Source organism: Pan troglodytes, chromosome 10 (genome assembly GCF_028858775.2).
Source record: "Pan troglodytes isolate AG18354 chromosome 10, NHGRI_mPanTro3-v2.0_pri, whole genome shotgun sequence".
Taxonomy (NCBI): Eukaryota; Metazoa; Chordata; class Mammalia; order Primates; family Hominidae; genus Pan; species Pan troglodytes.
Window position 1 is genome coordinate 130336626 of NC_072408.2, and position 18362 is coordinate 130354987.

An 18362-nucleotide genomic window follows, 5' to 3' on the forward strand; every position below is an offset into this window, starting at 1 on the left:
CTAGTGGCCACCAGCACTTCTCGGCTTGTGGTGACATTTCTCCAGTCTCTGCCTCTGTGGTCCCGTGGCCTTCTCCTCTTCTGTCAGTGCCAAATCTCTCCCTGCCTCCATCTTACAAGGACACCTGTGATTACATTCTGGGCTCACCCAAGTAAGCCAGGATAACATCCCCATCTCAAGATCTGGCCGGGAGTGGTGGCTCACGCCTGTAATCCCAGCACTTTAGGAGGCTGAGGCGGGTGGATCACGAGGTCAGGAGATCGAGACCATCCTGGCTAACACGGTGAAACCCTGTCTCTACTAAAAATACAAAAAATTAGCCAGGCATGGTGGTGCACGCCTGTAATCCCAGCTACTCGGGAGGCTGAGGCAGGAGAATGGCGTGAACCCAGGAGGCGGAGCTTGCAGTGAGCCGAGATGGCACCACTGCACTCCAGCCTGGGTGATAGAGCGAGACTCTACTCAAAAAAAAAAAAAAAGAAAGATCTGGAATGAAATAACACAACTGCAAAGACGTTACCACATCAGGTGACATCCACAGGTTCTAGGAACTAGGACCTGATATTTTGGGGCCATTATTCAGCCTTCCGTAGGTGCTGGGGCTGCCAGTGCACACCTGCTCCATGAAGCCTGGGCTGGCCTGCAATGGCCAGGCTCAATCCCAGGTGAACGAGGGGGAAACGTCCCTCCTTAGCCCCCGGGACTCAGGACATGCAGCCAGATCTAATCCCATGAGGAGAAAGCACAGAGGCGACCCCTCAGCTATTTCTTTGGCATGACTTTCCCCCCCGGGTGCGCCATTGCATCAGAGTCCTTGCCGCTGACCTCCTCTCTCGTCTTGGTGGTCACCACCATGAACAGGCATCTCTGGTGTGTTTCCAGAACAGCAGGCGACGCTGCCAGTGCCACAAACCCAGGTAAGGCCTGGGTCCTGAGCTTGAGCTTGGGATTTTATATGATCGTCCTAGAGGCATCAGCCTGTCTCATTCGTCTCTGTGTTCCAGGGCCCCACACATGGCAGACGCCTGAGGCTGGCCAGTGAATGGGAACTGGTTCTTCTTCTGCACTCCCAAAGTGCAATGTACTCCTGCCAAGCCCAGGAAGGATAAACTGCTTTACACCCTGGACCTTATTTCATTCTCATTCCCAACCACTGGAAATGGGTCTTATTATCATTACTGTTGTTTCTAACATCAGTCTCATTTTACATATATGAAAAACTGAGGCCCAGAGATATTTTTTTTTCTCAAAGTCTTACAGCCAAAAACTCAAGCCCAGGTTTTCTGACTCCAGATCCCGTGTCTTCTCCGTGATACCAAGCTGCCTTGTCACCAGGACACGAGATGCAGAAGGCTCTCTTAAGGTCACCAGAGTGTGTCACCACGGGGCAGACTCTAGTCCCCACTTTCTCCCAGACAGAGCCACCTTCTGGGGGTGCCCTCACCTATTTTTGCATATGTGTACCCCCATCAGAATGTTCACCCCTCAAGTTTTTTTTTTTTTTTTTTTTTTTGAGACGGAGTCTCCATTGCCCAGGCTGGAGTGCAGTGGCACAATCTTGGCTCACTGCAACCTCTACCTCCTCAGTTCAAGGACTTCTCCTGCCTCAGCCTCCTGAGTAGCTGGTACTACAGGCATGCGCCACCATGCCTGGCAATTTTTGTATTTTTAGTAGAGACAGGGTTTCACCATGTTGGCCAGGCTGGTCTCGAACTCCTACCTCAAGTGATCTGCCCTCCTCGGCCTCCCAAAGTGCTGGGATTACAGGCGTGAGCCACTGCGCCCAGCCTGTTTGTTTGTTTAGAGACAGGGTCTTGCTTTGTCACCTAGGCTAAAGTGCAGTAGCATGATCACAGCTCACTGCAGCCTTGACCTCCCAGGCTCAAGTGATTCTCCCATCTCAGCCTCCCCAGGACCTGGGACCACTGCGTGCACCACCACACTTGGCTAATTAAAAAAATTTTTTTTTTAAAGTCTCACTGTGTTACCCAGGCTGGTCTTGAACTCCTGGCCTCAAGCAATCCTCCCACCTGAGTCCCACCAAGTGCTAGGACTACAGGTGTGGGCCACTGTGCCCGGCCACCGAGTTTTTGTTTTCTGTTTTTTTTGACCCGGGGTCTCTGTCACCTAGGCTAGAGGGCAGTGGCAGGATCACAGCTCGCTGCAACCTCCGCCTCCTGGGCTTAAGTGATCCTCCCACCTCAGCCTCTGAGTCGCTGGGACTACAAAGATGCACCACTACAGCTGGCTCGTTTTTGAATCTTTTTTCATAGAGACAAGGTCTTGCCACGTTGCCCAGGCTGATCTCAAACTCCTGGGCTCAAGCGATCTTCCCACCTCGGCCTCCCGAAGGGCCCTGATGGCAGGCATCAGCCACCACACCTGGCCATCAAGTGTTTATTGAGCACCTTCTGTGTACATGACACCGAACTAGTCATGAGGGTCAGCGTGGTGAATAAATGAAACCTGATTCTGCTCTCACTGGTTTACAGATGTCAGACAGGCACGTGCCATTACAGACAAGTTGAGCGCCGTGAAGGATGTGACAGGGGCTGAGAAAAGTGACCAGAGAGACCCCATGCAGACCATGGGCGCAGGGCAGGCCTCTCAGGCAGGGATCATTTCCACTGAGACCAGAGGCCACAGAGGAAGGGAGGCCTGGTGGCAAGGACAGTGCAGCGCAGGCAGCAGTGAGTGCAAAGGCCCTGGGGGAGGGGCTGCATCGGGGGCTGAGGGCAATGCGGGCTGAGGCGCAGAGGCCATGGGGGTGATGCACGCATGAGCTAAAACAAGCCCAGGCCACACAGTGCCTTAAGGCTTGGGTCAGGGGTTGGATTATCCCCTGCAGGGACAACAGGAGCCTCAGGGTCTCAACATGTAGGGGCTGTGCAAGGCAAGAGGGTCAGGCGGAGGAGACCAGGAAGGGGCAGCCAGAGAGGACAGACTTCCAGACTTCCAGCAGGGGTGGGCGTCCTCTGTATGCACATGACATGGCTGGAGGGAAAGGACCCTGCAGTGCAGGGGATTATGGGAAATGTGGACAGGGCACCAAGGCACTGGGAGGCCCCGGAGAGCGGTACAGAAAGCTGAGCTCCACCACCTGCTGCCATCGAGCCTCACGGCTTATGACTTCTGAAGTGATGCTCACCTCTCTGAGCCTCTATTCACTCATCTGCAAAATGGGCACGTGAATTATTTTTCCATTCTCCACCTTTCTGATGATGCTGTTCATGTAAAGTACATATAGTAGAAAGCTACACAAAGCCATGAAACTGGATGGTGCATCCTCCCACCGATGGCCATGGGGGGCATGAGTGCAGCCCTTCAAGCTGAATGACCACTCGGGTTTCTTCTACTACCTCCTGGGTCCTGCTCAGCTCTGAGGCAGAGAGCTGCACAAAAGCCCTAAGACCCCACAGAGACATCAGCCCTGGCTGGTGTGCGGAGGCAGGGATGAAAAGAAGGGGCAAGAATCCATTTAGCCACCAGAATGGTTAAAATGAGAAGGACTGACACCACCAAGTGCTGGTGAGAAAGTGGGGCAGCTGGAAGACGTGTGCCTTGTTGCTGGAAGTGCCACTATGGAAATTCGTTTGGCCTTACCTGCTAAAGCTCACACACGCACTCTAGCAACTGTATCGTGGGGGGCCCTCAACAGGCAGGTGTGCCCACATGCCTCAGGAGGAAGATGGTGAAATTAACCACTGTACAACCCACACTGTGCAGCTATTTGAAAGACTGAGGCCAGGCACAGTGGTTCATGCCTGTAATCCCAGCACTTTGGGAGGCCAAGACAGGAGGACTGCCTGAGCCCAGGAGTTCGAGACCAGCCAGGGAAACATAGGGAGACCTCGTCTCTACAAAAAATTAAAAAATACTAACTGGGTGTGATGGCACACGCCTGTAGTCCCAGCTACTCAAGAGGCTGAAGCAAGAGGATTGCTTGAGCCCACGAGTTCGAGGCTGCAATGAGCTATGTCGTGCCACTGTATTCCAGCCTGGGTGACAGAATGAGATACTGTCTCAAAAAAAAAAAAAAAAAAGACAGGTAATACGATGTATGTGTGTATGTATGAGGATTTGGAGAAATTAGAACCCTTATGTACTGCTGATGGGAATGTAAAATGGTACAGCTAGGCCGTGCACGGTGGCTCACGCCTGTAATCCCAGCACTTCGCGAGGCCAAGGTGGGCGGATCGCTTGAGGTCAGGAGTTCGAGACCAGCCTGGCCAATGTGGTAAAACTCCGTCTCTACTAAAAATACAAAAATTAGTTGGGTGTGGTGATGCATGCCTGTAATCCCAGCTACTTGGGAGACTGAGGCATGAAAATTACTTCAGCCTGGGAGACGGAGGTTGCAGTGAGCCAAGATCTCACCACTGCACTCCAGCCTGAGCGACAGAGCAAGACTCTGTCTCAAAAAATAAAATAAAATGGTACAGCTGCTGTGGAAGACGGTGTGGTGGTTAAACACAGAGTTACCATTTAACCCAGTAATTCTACTCTAGGTATAGACCCCAAAGAACTGAAATCGCATGTCCACATAAACACCTGTACACAAACATTCACCGCAGCCTTATTCATAATAGCCAAAAGGGGAAACAACCCAAATGTCCCTCAACAGATGAATGGATCAACAAAAAGTGATACATCTTTTTTTTTTTTTTTTTTTCCTCGAGACGGAGTCTCACTCTGTGCCCCAGGCTGAAGTGCAGTGGCATGATCTTGACTCATTGCAATCTCCACCTCCCGGGTTCAAGCGATTCTCCTGCCTCAGCCTCTTGAGTGCTGGGATTACAGGCATGTGCCACCAGACCCGACTAGTTTTTGTGTTTTTTAGTAGAGATGGGGTTTCACCATGTTGGCCAGGCTGGTCTCGAACTCCTGACCTCAAGTGATCCGCCCACTTTGGCCACTTTGGCCTCCCAAAGTGCTGGGGTTACAGGCATGAACCACCGCGCCCGGCCATGATACATTTTTACAACAGAGTATTATTTAGCCATAAAAAGGAATGAAGCACTAATTTATGCTACAACATGAATAAAGCTTGAAAACATGATGCTGAGTGAAAGAAGCCAGGCACAAAGGGCAAATGTTGTACGACTCCATTCACATAAAATGTCCAGAATAGGTCAGTCCACAGAGGCAGAAGGAAGACCAGTGGCCGCGCTCGGTGGCTTAGGCCTGTAATCCCAGCACTTTGGGAGGCCGGGGTGGGTGGATCACCTGAGGTCGGGAGTTCTAGACCAACCTGACCAACATGGGGAAACCCCGTCTCTACTAAAAATACAAAATTAGCTGGGCGTGGTGGCGCATGCCTGTAATCCCAGCTACCCAGGAGGCTGAGGCAGGAGAATCCCTTGAACCCGGGAGGTGGAAGTTGCGGTGAGCTGAGATCACACCACTGCACTCCAGCCTGGGCAAAGAGAGTGAAACTCCATCTCAAAAAAAAAAAAAAAAAAAAAAGAAAAGAGACAACCAGTGGTTGCCTAGGGCTGGGGGGAATAGGGGGAATGGGGGATTGCTTTTGGGATGACAGAAACTTCCAAAGATCAGACCGTAGTGATAGTTGGACAACTCTGTGAATACTCTAAAAACCACTGAGTTGGACCAGGCATGGTGGCTCATGCCTGTAATCCCAGCTACGTGGGAGGCTGAGGCTGGAGAATTGCTTGAACCTGAAAGGTGGAGGTTGCAGTGAGCTGAGATCGTGCCACTGCACTCCAGCCTGAGTAACAAGAGCAAAACTCCGTCTCAAAAAAAAAAAAAAAAAAGGAAGGAAATCCTGTCACATGCTGCCACATGGATGAACCCTGAAGACCTTATGCTTAGTGAAAAAGCCAGGCACAAGGGACAAACGCCGTGTGATTCCACTTCCAGGAGAAGCTCCCTAGAGAAGTCAGACCACAGACGCGGACGTCGTTTTCGTCAGCAAGATGAAAGGGGTCCAGCGCCCTGCTGCCCACCCTCTTGCACACAGTAAACACCGCTGCCCTGTGCACTCACACAGGTTACAGAGGGGCAATTCTGCGACGTGTTTTCCACCAGAATGCTTAAAAGGAAAAGATAAGAAACACTAGCTGGCCAAGGGCCCTACTGGTACAATTCATCTCTGCCTGCTGATGGGGGAAGATGAGGACAGCCAGTCCCTGGAGCCGAGGCCTGGCATGTGTGGGGCAGGGGCTCCCGATGAGGAAGATGGGGAAGACAAGGGAAGGCCCCCCCGGACCCTTGGGGAGCCCGGCGGCAGGGCAGGGTGTCAGCAGGTGGCCGCAGGAGTTGCTCTGCGTCCACTAAGCACAGAACCGGCGACCAAGCCGGGCCCCCTGCTTGCAGTTGTGAAGTGGACCCTCTCCCCGTCAGCTCTGCTCTCCTGCCTCCGGCTGTGGGTCCTGTGAGGGATTCCCGGGCCATGTGGGGGCCCGCCTGTGCCCTCTCTCCTCTCTATGCCCCAGGGCCACTGCTGCAGAGCAGTGCTGGGTTTAGCTGGTGGGACCTGGGGACACGGCTAACGCTTCCCAGAAAGGCGACCCTTGGGCATGTGGGGGGTGTGGTGTGAGGTGTGAGGTGTGAGGTGTGTGTGGTGTGTGAGGTCTGTGTGTGGTGTCAATGTGAGGTCTGTGTCTGGTATATGTGTGAGGTCTGTGTGTGTGAATGTGGGGTCTGTGTGTGTGTGGTATATGTGTGTGATGTGTGTGTAGTGTGTGAGGTCTGTGTGTGTGTGGTGTGTGAGGTCTGTGTGTGGTGTGTGCGTGAGGTCTGTATGTGTGTGTGTATTGTGTGAGGTGTGTGTGGCGTGTGTAAGGTTTGTGTGTATGTGATGTGTGAGGTCTGTGTGTGTGTGGTGTGTGAGGTCTGTGTGTGGTGTGTGCAGTGTGAGTGTGTGTATGTCTGTGTGGTGGCATCTGTGTGTGTGTGGTGTGTGGGGTCTGTGTGTGTGTGAGGTCTGTGTGTGTGTGGTGTGTGTGTTAGGTCTGTGTGTGTGGTGTGTGAGGTCTATATGTGTGTGTGTGAGGTATGTGTGTGTGTGGTGTGTCTGAGATCTGTGTGTGGTTGTGTGAGGTCTGTGTGTGTGTGGTGTGTGCAGTGTGAGTGTGTGTATGTGCAGTGGCATCTGTGTGTGTGTGGTGTGTGAGGTCTGTGTGTAGTGTCAATGTGAGGTCTGTGTGTGGTGTGTGTGTGAGGTCTGTGTGTGTGGTGTGTGAGGTCTGTGTGTGTGAGGTCTGTGTGTGTGTGGTCTCTGTGTGGTGTGTGTGTGTGGTGTGTGAGGTCTATATGTGTGTATGTGGTGTGTGTGAGGTCTGTGTGTGGTGTGTGAGGTTTGTGTGTGGTGTGTGAGGTTTGTGTGTGTGGTGTGTGAGGTGTGTGTGAGGTCTGTGTGTGGTGTGTGAGGTTTGTGTGTGTGTGGTGTGTGAGGTGTGTGAGAGGTCTGTGTGTGGTGTGTGAGGTTTGTGTGTGTGTGGTGTGTGTGAGGTCTGTGTGTGGTGTGTGAGGTTTGTGTGTGTGGTGTGAGATCTGTGTATGTGTGAGGTCTGTGTGTGGTGTGTGACGTTTGTGTGTGTGTGGTGTGTGTGAGGTCTGTGTGTGGTGTGTGAGGTTTGTGTGTGTGTGTGTGGTGTGAGATCTGTGTATGTGTGAGGTCTGTGTGTGGTGTGTGAGGTCTGTGTGTGGTGTGTGAGGTTTGTGTGTGTGTGGTGTGTGTGAGGTCTGTGTGTGTGGTGTGTGAGGTCTGTGTGTGTGTGGTGTGTGAGGTCTGTGTGTGTGGTGTGTCTGAGGTCTGTGTGTGGTGTGTGTGTGGTGTGTGCAGTGTGAGTGTGTGTATGTGCGGTGGCATCTGTGTGTGTGTGGTGTGTGAGGTCTGTGTGTGGGGTCTGTGTGTGTGGTGTGTGAGGTCTGTGTGTGTATGTATGTCTGAGGTCTGTGTGTGTGGTGTGTGAGGTCTGTGTGTGTGAGGTCTGTGTGGTGTGTGTGTGTGAGGTCTGTGTGTATAGTGTGAGGTCTGTATGTGTGTGAGGTCTGTGTGTGGTGTGTGAGATCTGTATGTGTGAGGTCTGTGTGTGTGTGTGGTGTGAGGTTTGTGTGTGTGTGGTGTGAGATCTGTGTGTGTGTGAGGTCTGTGTGTGGTGTGTGAGGTTTGTGTGAGTGTGTGGTGTGTGTGAGGTCTGTGTGTGGTGTGTGAGGTTTGTGTGTGTGTGTGGTGTGAGATCTGTGTATGTGTGAGGTCTGTGTGTGGTGTGTGATGTTTGTGTGTGTGTGGTGAGTTCTGTGTGTGGTATGTGAGGTTTGTGTGTGTGTGGTGTGAGATCTGTGTGTGTGTGAGGTCTGTGTGTGGTGTGTGAGGTTTGTGTGTGTGTGTGAGGTCTGTGTGGTGTGTGAGGTTTGTGTGTGTGTGTGAGGTCTGTGTGTGTGGTGTGTGCAGTGTGAGTGCGTGTATGTCTGTGTGGTGGCGTCTGTGTGTGTGTGGTGTGTGAGGTCCGTGTGTGTGTGGTGTGTGTGAGGTCTGTGTGTGTGGCGTGTGTGAGTGGGTGTGTGTGTCTGTGTGGGTGTTGTATGTGTGTGACGTGTGTGTTTGGGGGCTGAGGTCCCATGTAGACAGAAGTCAGTGCCAAAGCCACAAACTCCTCCCGACCCCCTGCCTGCCGTTTGAACACTTGTCCCGACATGCCCTGTCCTGGGGCGCCAGGACCTACTCACTCATTTACTCCTTGCTGGGGCTGCCTTGGCTCCCCGAGAGGTGGGCGGGAGGCGAGCATGAGGAGAGAGGGGCGGCTGGGTCTATGCGGAAGCCCGGCAGCCTCATCACCTTCCTGGGCGGCAGCCGTAGGAGCTGTGAGACCGAGGCAGGAGCCTGGCGCCTGACTCCTATCCCGGCTTCGCCTCTTAGTTGCTTTCCCTTCAGGCCTCGGTGCTCTCGAGAGGCCTGTGCATGCTTCATCCATGTGAAGTGCTCACAACAGAGGGGCCCAGGGCCAGAGTGTCTAAGTGTCTCTAAGTGTCGGCTGTCATTTTATCCTGATACGGAAAGACCGGGCCTCCCCGCTTCACAGGTCACTGCTAAGAGAAAGTACAAGAGTGCTTTGGAAAACTAAGAGAAGGCCAAGTATTCTTAACAGACACTGTTAAAAGCTGGGAGGGTTGTGAGCCATCATACACACCCAGCAATTCAGGATCTAGGGACCTAGATTTTAAGAGACACTTGGGCAGGGGCACCATGGAGAAGCTCGTCCGTGGCCAGCCACAGCAGCCACACGTGTGGGAGTGAGAATCTGGCAGTGAGCTACTGTCCACCAGCAAGGCACTGTCCAGGCAGTGGGACACCATGAGACACGATGTGCCGTCGAAAACACTGAGATAGACTGTTAAGTGACAAAGTTCACAGCAGCACTATCTGTAGCAGATGAAAGATGGAAGCCACCCAAATGTCCCCCCGCTGAGAATGGATAAGCACAACGTGCTCCGTCCACACAGTGGAGGACAATTCAGCCATAACGAGGAAAGCAGCTCTGACACGCCACAGCACGGATGAACCTCAAAAATGATGTGGGGTCTAAGACCAGACCCCAAGGTTGCATACAGTGTGATTTCATCGATAGGAAATATCCAGAACTGGCAAATCCACAGAGGCAGAAAGCAGATTAGAGGCTGCCAGTGGTTGTACCTGCAGGGAGGGAGTGCAGAGACAAGAGGCTGGGGAGAGACCTGCCAGGTGCAGAGTCACCTCAGGAAGGTGGTGAAAATGTTTTGGAACAAAACAGGTGATGGTTTTAAAACACTGTCATAATTTAAAAAAAAAAATTTTTTTTTTTTTTGAGTCTCACTGTCACCCAGGCTGGAGTACAGTGGCGCAATCTCAGCTCACTGCAACCTCTGCCTCCTGGGTTCAAGTGATTCTCCTGCCTCAGCCTCCCGAGTAGCTGGGATTACAGGCATGTGCCACCATGCCTGGCTAATATTTGTATTTTAGTAGAGACGGGGTTTCACCATGTTGGCCAGGCTGGTTTCCAACTCCTGACCTCAAGTGATCCACCCACCTCAGATTCCCAAACTGCTGCGATTACAGGTGTGAGCCACCGCCCCCAGCCCATTATGAGTAAATTAAATGATATACTACATGCTACTGAATTAAATGATATACTACATGCTACTGAATTAAATGATATACCACATGCTACTGAACTGTGCACTTTAAAATTGTTATCTGTATGTTACATGAATTCACCTCAATTAAAAAATAGACAATCCAAACAATAAATACATAAATACTTTTTTTTTTTTAAAGAGACAGGGTCTCGCTCTGTTGCCCAGGCTGGAGTGCAGTGGTGCAATCAAGGCTCACTGCAGCCTTGACCTTCTGGGCTCAAAAGATTCTCCCACCTCAGCCTCCTGAGTAGCTGGGACTACAGGTGTGCACCACCATGCCCAGCTAATTTAAAAAATTTTTTGTAGAGACAGGGTCTCACTATGTTGCCCAGACTGGTCCCAAATTCCTGGTCTCAAGCAATCCTCCTGCCTCAGACTCCCAAAGTGTTTAATTTTATAAATAAAAATACAGAATTTTAATTAAAATACATAATTTTAATTTATAAAAAAGGACAAGTAATTCATAGCACAATTTCTTTTATTTTGAAAACAAAATAAACAAATTTGTGTGTAGATAGATAGAAAGGGAAGGTTTTCCCTCTGGCAGCGCAGTGGGGGTGAAGCAAAGGGGAGTGTCAACGTTTTGTGCTTAGTTTTATCTGACTCTCACGCAGTAAGAGTGAATATATACTACAGTGTTTTTTTTTGTCTGTCTGTTTTTTGAGACAGAGTCTCACTCTGTCGCCAGGCTGGAATGCAGTGGCGCGATCTCAACTCACTACGACCTCTGCCTCCCGGGTTCAAGAGATTCTCCTGCCTCAGCCTCCTGAGTAGCTGGAATTACAGGTGCCCGCCACCATGCCCAGCTAATTTTTTTGTACTTTTAGTAGAGACGGGGTTTCACCAGGTTGGCCAGGATGGTCTTTATCTCTTCACCCCGTGATCCGCCCGCTTCGGCCTCCCAAAGTGTTGGGATTACAGGTGTGAGCCACCGAGCCAAACACCAGGCTGGGCATGGTGGCTCACGCCTGTAATCCCAGCACTTTGGGAGGGTGAGGGGGGCGGATCACCTGAGGTCGGGAGTTCAAGACCAGCCTGACCAACATGGAGAAACCCCATCTCTACTAAAAATACAAAATTAGCCAGGCGTGGTGGCACAGGCCTGTAATCCCAGCTACTTGGGAGGCTGAGGCAGGAGAATGGCTTGAACCCAGAAGGCGGAGGTTGCAGTGAGCTGAGACTGCAGCACTTCACTCCAGCCTGGGCCACAGAGCGAGACTCTGTCTCAAAAAAAAAAAAGAGAAAATGCCCCGAGATGATTGAGCAACTTGGCCCAAATCTCACTGCTAGTTAGTGGTCATGTAGGAGCTGTAATCTGGGTCTCTTCATATCAGACCAGTGTGTTTCTCAGCCCATCAGAGGTAGCAAAGCACCTTCAACATGGGAATGATGATGACCACAGCTCACATTTCTCACGAAGTTGGTCTCGGATCACCTGGGGCCGTGTTTACACCACTGCTCTTTGATGTGCCTTTGCTACCTCAGACATCCTGGCTGGCAGGCTCTGCACTAGAAGTCCAGCTCCTCGCCTAAGGGCAGGAAAACCCTGAGGTGTAACTTACATTCCAGACTTCCCAGGCGCTCAGGCTGAGGCCACCCTGCCGGACTCTGCTGAGACCACGGCCCTCTGCCGGACCCTGCTGAGATCACAGCCCTGCTCCCCTGCTCCGCTTCGTCTTGCTTTCCCTGTCCTGCTTCCTCCACTCCCTCCCCTCTGGGGGCACTTCTTTCATAAGTCAGTTGCGTGGGAATCCCTGTCTCAGATTCCCTCCTGGAAGAATCTGACCTAAACAGTGCTGGGCATGGTGGCTCTAGATGGCTGTAATCCCAGCGACCCAGAACCTCGGAATGCGGCCTTATTTGAAAACAGGGTATTTGCAGATGTAATTAGTTAAGACGAAGTCATGGTGGATGAGGGGGGATGAGGGGTAGGCCCTAAATCCAATACCTGGTGTCCTTATAAGACAAAGGAAGTTGAGCGCTATGCCTCATGCCTGTAATCCCAGCATTTTGGGAGACTGAGGCAGGCAGATCACTTGAGCCCAGGAGCTTGAGACCAGCCTGGGCAACATGGTGAAACCCTATCTCTACAAAAAGTACAAAAATTAGCTGGGCATGGTAGCACATGCCTGTAGTCCCAGCTACTTGGGAGGCTGAGGCAGGAGGATTACCTGAGCAGGAGGTGAGAGAGGCGGAGGTTGCAGTGAGCCAAGATCGCACCACTGCACTCCAGCCTGTGGGGCAAAGTGAGACCCTGTCTCAAAACAAAAAACAAACAAAAAAATCCCATTAAACAACAAAAGATAAAGGAGAGGGAGCTGAGACACACAGACACGGAGGAGAACGTTTGGCTGCAGAGGAAGAGACTGGGATGGTGTAGCCACAGGTGAGGATGCCGACAGCCCCCAGAGGCAAGGAAGGACTCCTGCTGAGAGGCGCTGGAGGGAGCATGGCCTTGCTGATGCCCGACTATGAATCTCTGGCCTCCAGAACTATGAGAATAAACTGTTTTTGGTCACCCAGTTTGTGGTCATTTATTATGACAGCCCCAAGAAGCCAACATGGCAAACATACGGAGAAAGGCCCAGGGAGAGGGCACAGCAATTTTGTTATTGTTTTTTTTTTTTTTTTGCGAGTCTCGCTGTGTTGCCCAGGCTGGAGCGCAGCGGTGGCAATCTTGGCTCACTGCAACCTCCGCTTTCCGGGCTCAAGCAATTCTTGTGCCTCAGCCTCCCGAGTAGCTGGGATTACAGGTGCACACCACCACACCTGGCTACTTTTTGTATTTTTTGTAGAGATGGGGCTTTGCCATGTTGCCCAGGCTGGTCTCAAACTCCTGGCCCCAAGTGATCCACCCGCCTCAGCCTCCCAAAGTGCTGGGATGACAGGCATGAGCCACCGCGCTTCTGAGAGCACCGTTGAGCTCAACGTATCCAATTCGGTAGCCACCAGCAGCCACTGAGCACTTGAAATGGGGCCTCTCCAAATGGACATATGCTGCAAACATAAAACACACATTGCCATTGTCAGCTGATGGATAAACAAATGTAGGGCCTGCACACAATGGAATGTACTCAGCCTTAGAATGGAAGGACATTCTGACATGGGCTACAAAATGGATAAACCTCGAAAACATGTTAGGTGAAATAAGCCAGACAAAAAAGGAAAAATACGATATGACTCCACTTATAGGAGACGCCTCAAGTAGTTAAATCCATAGAGACAGTAAGTAGAATGGTGGGTGCCAGGGGCCAATGGCGTGGTGGGTGGGAAATTAGTGTTTAATGGGGACAGTGTTTCAGTTTTGCGAGAGAAAAGAGTTCTGGAGATGGATGGTGGTGGTGGCTGCACAAGACTGTGAATGTACTTAATGCCTCTGAACTGTACACTTAAAAATGATTAAGACAGGGCCGGGTGCGGTTGCTCACACCTGTAATCCCAGCACTTTGGGACTCCAAGGCAGGAGGATTGCTTGAGGCCGGGAGTTTCAGACCAGCCTGGGCAACATAGTGAGACCCCCGTCTCTACCAAAAAAATTTAAAAATTAGCCAGGCATGGTGGTGCACACCTGTCGTCCCAGCTACTTAGAAGACTGAGGTGGGAGAATCTTTTGAGCCTGGGAGGTTGAGGCTATGGTGAACTATAATTGCGCCACTGCACTCCAGCGTTGAAGACAGAGCCCCGTCTCAAAAAAAAAAAAAAAAAGGAGAGTGGCGGTTAAGATGGTAAATTTTATGTAAAATGTACGTTAGATTTTTTCACAATAGAATATGAATATATACACATATACACACATACATACATATGTATTCTACCAGATTTCAAAGACTTAATATGAAAAAAATGCAAAATATCTCATTGATAGTCTCATTGATAATTTTTATATTGATTACATGTTACAAGGATACTTACTGTTTTGGATCTACTGGGTTCAGTAAAATATATTATAGAAAATACTTTCATCTGGCCGGGCGCGGTGGCTCATGCCTGTAATCCCAGCACTTTGGGAGGCCGAGGCAGGCGGATCATGAGGTCAGGAGATCGAGACCATACTGGCTAACACGGTGAAATCCCGTCTCCGCTAAAAATACATAAATTAGCTGAGCGTGGTGGCACGTGCCAGTGGTCCAGGCTACTCGGGAGGCTGAGGCAGGAGAATCACTTGAACCTGGGAGGTGGAGGTTGCAGTGAGCCGAGATTGCCCCACTGCACTCCAGCCTAGGCGACAGAGCGAGACTCCATCTCAAAAAAAAAAAAAAAAAGAAAAAAGAAATTACTTCATCTGTTTTACTTTTTTGAATGTGCCAAGTAGAAGAATGACAATGACTTCTCTTTTATTGCAGTGTTGTTCTGTAATGCCCTTCAGAAAATGACAACGTGGTCAGTTTTCCTCTTCCCCTCGTGACTAAGCTGTTCCTTTAGAACCCAAAGATTTTTTTCCAGACCCATGAGCAAATCTTCACACCCCATCCCCCGGCGCGATGGCTTGCATACCTGTCATTCATTTCTGCCTGTGCTAACAAGTTTCTGCGCGCTGCCCTCCAGCTGACAAACTGGATTCCCACAAACAGCTGGGAGCAAAGTGCTTTTTAATCTGGAGACTTCCGGGGGTACAGGAGCCTGCCAGGTGCCTCTGAGCACAGTGTCCCAGTTGAACTGCTGGGAAGGCCACACTGTTCCATGCGGGGCTGGTTCCTCTCAGCACCCCCTCACCCCCCACATAGGAATCGGACGACTGCACACCCCCAAGTCCTCGGTCTACCCCTGGCCTCTGCCCAGCACATTCTCAGCCCTCACTTCCCGGGCTCCACCTTCTCCCAAAGACCCTGTCTGTCCCAGGTCTGTTCCTCTAGCAGGTGGAAGACATGCTTTCTCCTTGTTGTGTTCCCATGGTTTCCCATGCAAAATAAAAATAACCACGAAAGGCATGCCTGGCATCTGCCCCGTCTCTCCACTCAGGCGGGAGGGCTGCTGCCGTGCTCCTCCTGAGCTAACCCTTTGGGAGCCGGACCCACGCTAGATGCCATTTAAGTGTGTCTCAGATTGCTCACGTGTGGGCTGATTCATGACAAGCCCAGCAGGGATCTGGAAGGCTGTGGAAGCAAAGTTCCCTGGGTGGAGGGCGCTGCGAGCGTGCATGCACTGATGCACAGGGAAGCGGCTCAGAGCCCTCAGGTCCAGGCCCTGTGGGTCCGAGGCCTCCAGGCGCCCTGCAGAAGTGTCGGAAGTTTAACATAGTTTCTCTATGGCCCAGCAATTCCACTCCTAGGTATACACCTCAAAGAACTGAAAACATAGGTCCACACAAAAGCTTGAGCACTATGTTCACAGCAGCACGATTCACAACAGCCAAAAGGTGGTGACGTCTCACAGGTCCATCCACAGATGAGTGGGCAAACGACATGCGGTATGGCCATAGAACGGAATATGATTCAGACAATTCGGACATGAAAAGGCAAGGCTGGGCGTGGTGGCTCACGCCTGTAATCCCAACACTTTGGGAGGCCAAGGTGGGCAGATCACCTGAGGTCAGAACTTCAAGGCCAGCCTGGCCAACATGGTGAAATCCCGTCTCTATTAAAAATACAAATATTAGATGGACGTGGTGGCACACACCTGTAGTCGCAGCTACTTGGGAGGCTGAGGCAGGAGGATCACTTGAACCTGGGAGGTGGAGGTTGCAGTGAGCCAAGATTGCGCCACTGCATTACAGCCTGGTCGACGGAGTGAGACTCCGTCTCAAAACAAACAAACAAACAACCAAACAAAAAAGTCCTCCTTCTTGGGCTGAAGGAAATTGGGATAGGGTTCCGGGGTCCTCCAGGCCCAGGCTTACTTTGCTGCTAGAAAACTTTCTAATGTCCAAGTCACCACGGCAGGGAGACGCAGGCCCCAGAATGTGCCTCCCTGCCCTGCCTCCAACCTGGCAAAGCCCAGAACAGGCACAGAGTGGGCACTCCATCAGAGATAAGGGTGAGCAAAGGAATGCATGGCAGGCCTCTGTCTGGAATCGTAAGCTCTTGGGCAGTGGAACACCACGGCGGATCAATCCATGGTGCGCGTGATTTCAGTCTCCCCACCAGCCTTAACCACAGGGTCTCCAGCAGCCCTGGGTCAAAGGGTCCCAGAGAGACAGAGGCCTTCCTTCAGGGAGCTGATTTCAGCTGATCTGGGTTCACTTCTGACTCTGCCACTAACTTGCTGTGTGACCTTGAACAAATCACTCTCCCTCTCTCAGTCTAAACTTTTCTCATCTGTTCAATCAGTAGGTTGGACTGGATAATGATAACCCGTAGTAATAAGAGCTAATACTTGCTGAGTGTTTTCTACGAACCAGGTAAGATTCTAAGCGGTCTGTACAGATTCATTGATTTTACCCTCATGACAAGCTTATGAGGGAGGTATGGTCATTTCTTCCATTTTTACATGGGGGTGCAACTTAGGCACATGAAGGTCACGTGACTTGATTAAAGTCACATAGCAGGGAGGTTTCAGGGTCAGGACTGAAACCTGGGCCGCCTGGCTCCAGAAACTGCTTAGAATCATGAGAACTTTTGTTTTCATTGTTACTAATCAAATCTCAACAAAGGAAATCCAAGGAAAAGAGAATCCAGACCTGGATCAAACTTTTCCTTTTTCCTTGGTTCCCACAGTCCTTTTCAGTGCCATATATGTTTTTATAAATTTTTATATATATATAAATATATGTATATATGTGTATATATATTAATACATATACATATATATGTGCATATATACACACACACATATATAAAAATATATATGTACACATATATGTATATATATAAAAAATATATATATTTATATATATATATACTTTTTTTTTTGAGACAGAGTCTTGCTCTGTCGCCCAGGCTGGAGTGCAGTGCTGCGATCTCAGCTCACTGCAACCTCCATCTCCTGGGTTCAAGCGAATCTCCTGCCTCAGCCTCCTGAGTAGCTGGGACTCTACAGGCGCCCGCCTCCAGGCCTAGTTAATTTTTGTATTTTTCATAGAGACGGGGTTTCATCACGTTGGCCAGGCCTCAAACTCCTGACCTCAAATGATCCACCTGCCTTGGCCTCCCAAAGTGCTGGGATTACAGGCGTGAGCCACTATGCCTGGCCTTTACTGCCATACTTGATTCTGCAGAGTGGTCACCACACATTCTGAAGTTGGGCACCCACCCCAGGTCCGTCCCCATTCCATCAAACATGAGGAAGAGGCTCATGTGGGGAGCTAAGGAGTTTCTCAGAAGTATTGACTCTGAGCTTTCCTTGGGGTGAGCTGCAGGAGGCACCCCTGCTTTAGCAGGCAGGAAGCTGCAGGGCTGAGCAGAGCAGATGCCGCTCACAGCCCCGCCTGGCCCGAATCTTGCGGCCCATTTGTCCTTTTCCCAGCACCAGCAGAGGCCCTGCATGAAGGTTCTAGACAAGTGCTTATTGGATGAGTGACAGTTCAGGGGCTCCAGTGCCATTCAGGTCTGGGATGCCATCCCGGGCTGCTCACTGGTAAGCGTTTGCCTGTGATAAGAGCCTCCAATCTCTTCCCAGCACACTTAGAATAAAATCCAAACCTCAGCCTCTAAGGAGCTACATGACCTGACCCCTGTGACCTCATTTCCAACCTCCTGAGGCCTCAATCATCTTCTGACACACTAGCCTTCTTTATTTTTTTCATCTTACTGTCGCTCAGGCTGTAGTGCAGTGGTATGATCTCAGCTCACTGTGGCCTCGACCTCCTGGGCTCAAGTGATCCTCCCTCCTCAGCCTTCAAGTAGCTCAGACTACAGGTGTGCACCACTGCACCTGGCTTATTTTTTTAAAAATCGTTAGTAGAGACGGGGTCTATGTTGCCCAGGCTGGTCTCAAACTCCTGGCCCCAAGTGATCTTCCTGCTTCAGCCTCCCAAAGTGCTGGGATCACAGGTGTGAGCCACTGCACGCAGCCTACACCGGCCTTCTTGGTTTCCCTCAAATGCTCATGTCCCAGGGCCTTTGCATGACTGCCCCTGCAACCCCCGACCCAACAAATGCAGATATTTGCGTGGCTCACTCTGTTACTTCATTAGGGTTCAAATGTGACCTCCTCGAAGGCCTTCCCTGATGACTGTATCCAAAGATGTCCCTACCAAGTCACTCTATCACACGCCCCACTGCCGCTGTCCCAGAGCACGGCCGCCCCCTGGAACTATGGTGTCTGTGTGTTTACATGTTAAGCCC

General features: G+C 50.9%; 1 protein-coding gene across 10 annotated transcripts in view; it reads right to left on the minus strand.

Moving 5' to 3' along the window:
* The window catches only part of RILPL1 (Rab interacting lysosomal protein like 1), a 61744-nt gene that overhangs the window by 32115 nt on the left and 11267 nt on the right, over positions 1 to 18362 (minus strand). Inside the window, exon 1 of one of the 10 annotated variants that reach the window (XM_054663805.1) lies at positions 8695 to 8853. The exons of the other annotated variants lie outside the window; for them this stretch is intronic. Within the exon in view, the coding sequence (XP_054519780.1) occupies positions 8695 to 8698 (4 nt within the window). The 5' untranslated portion in view covers positions 8699 to 8853. Of the gene's footprint in view, positions 1 to 8694; positions 8854 to 18362 lie in introns of those variants that run through there. 10 annotated transcript variants of the gene reach the window in all.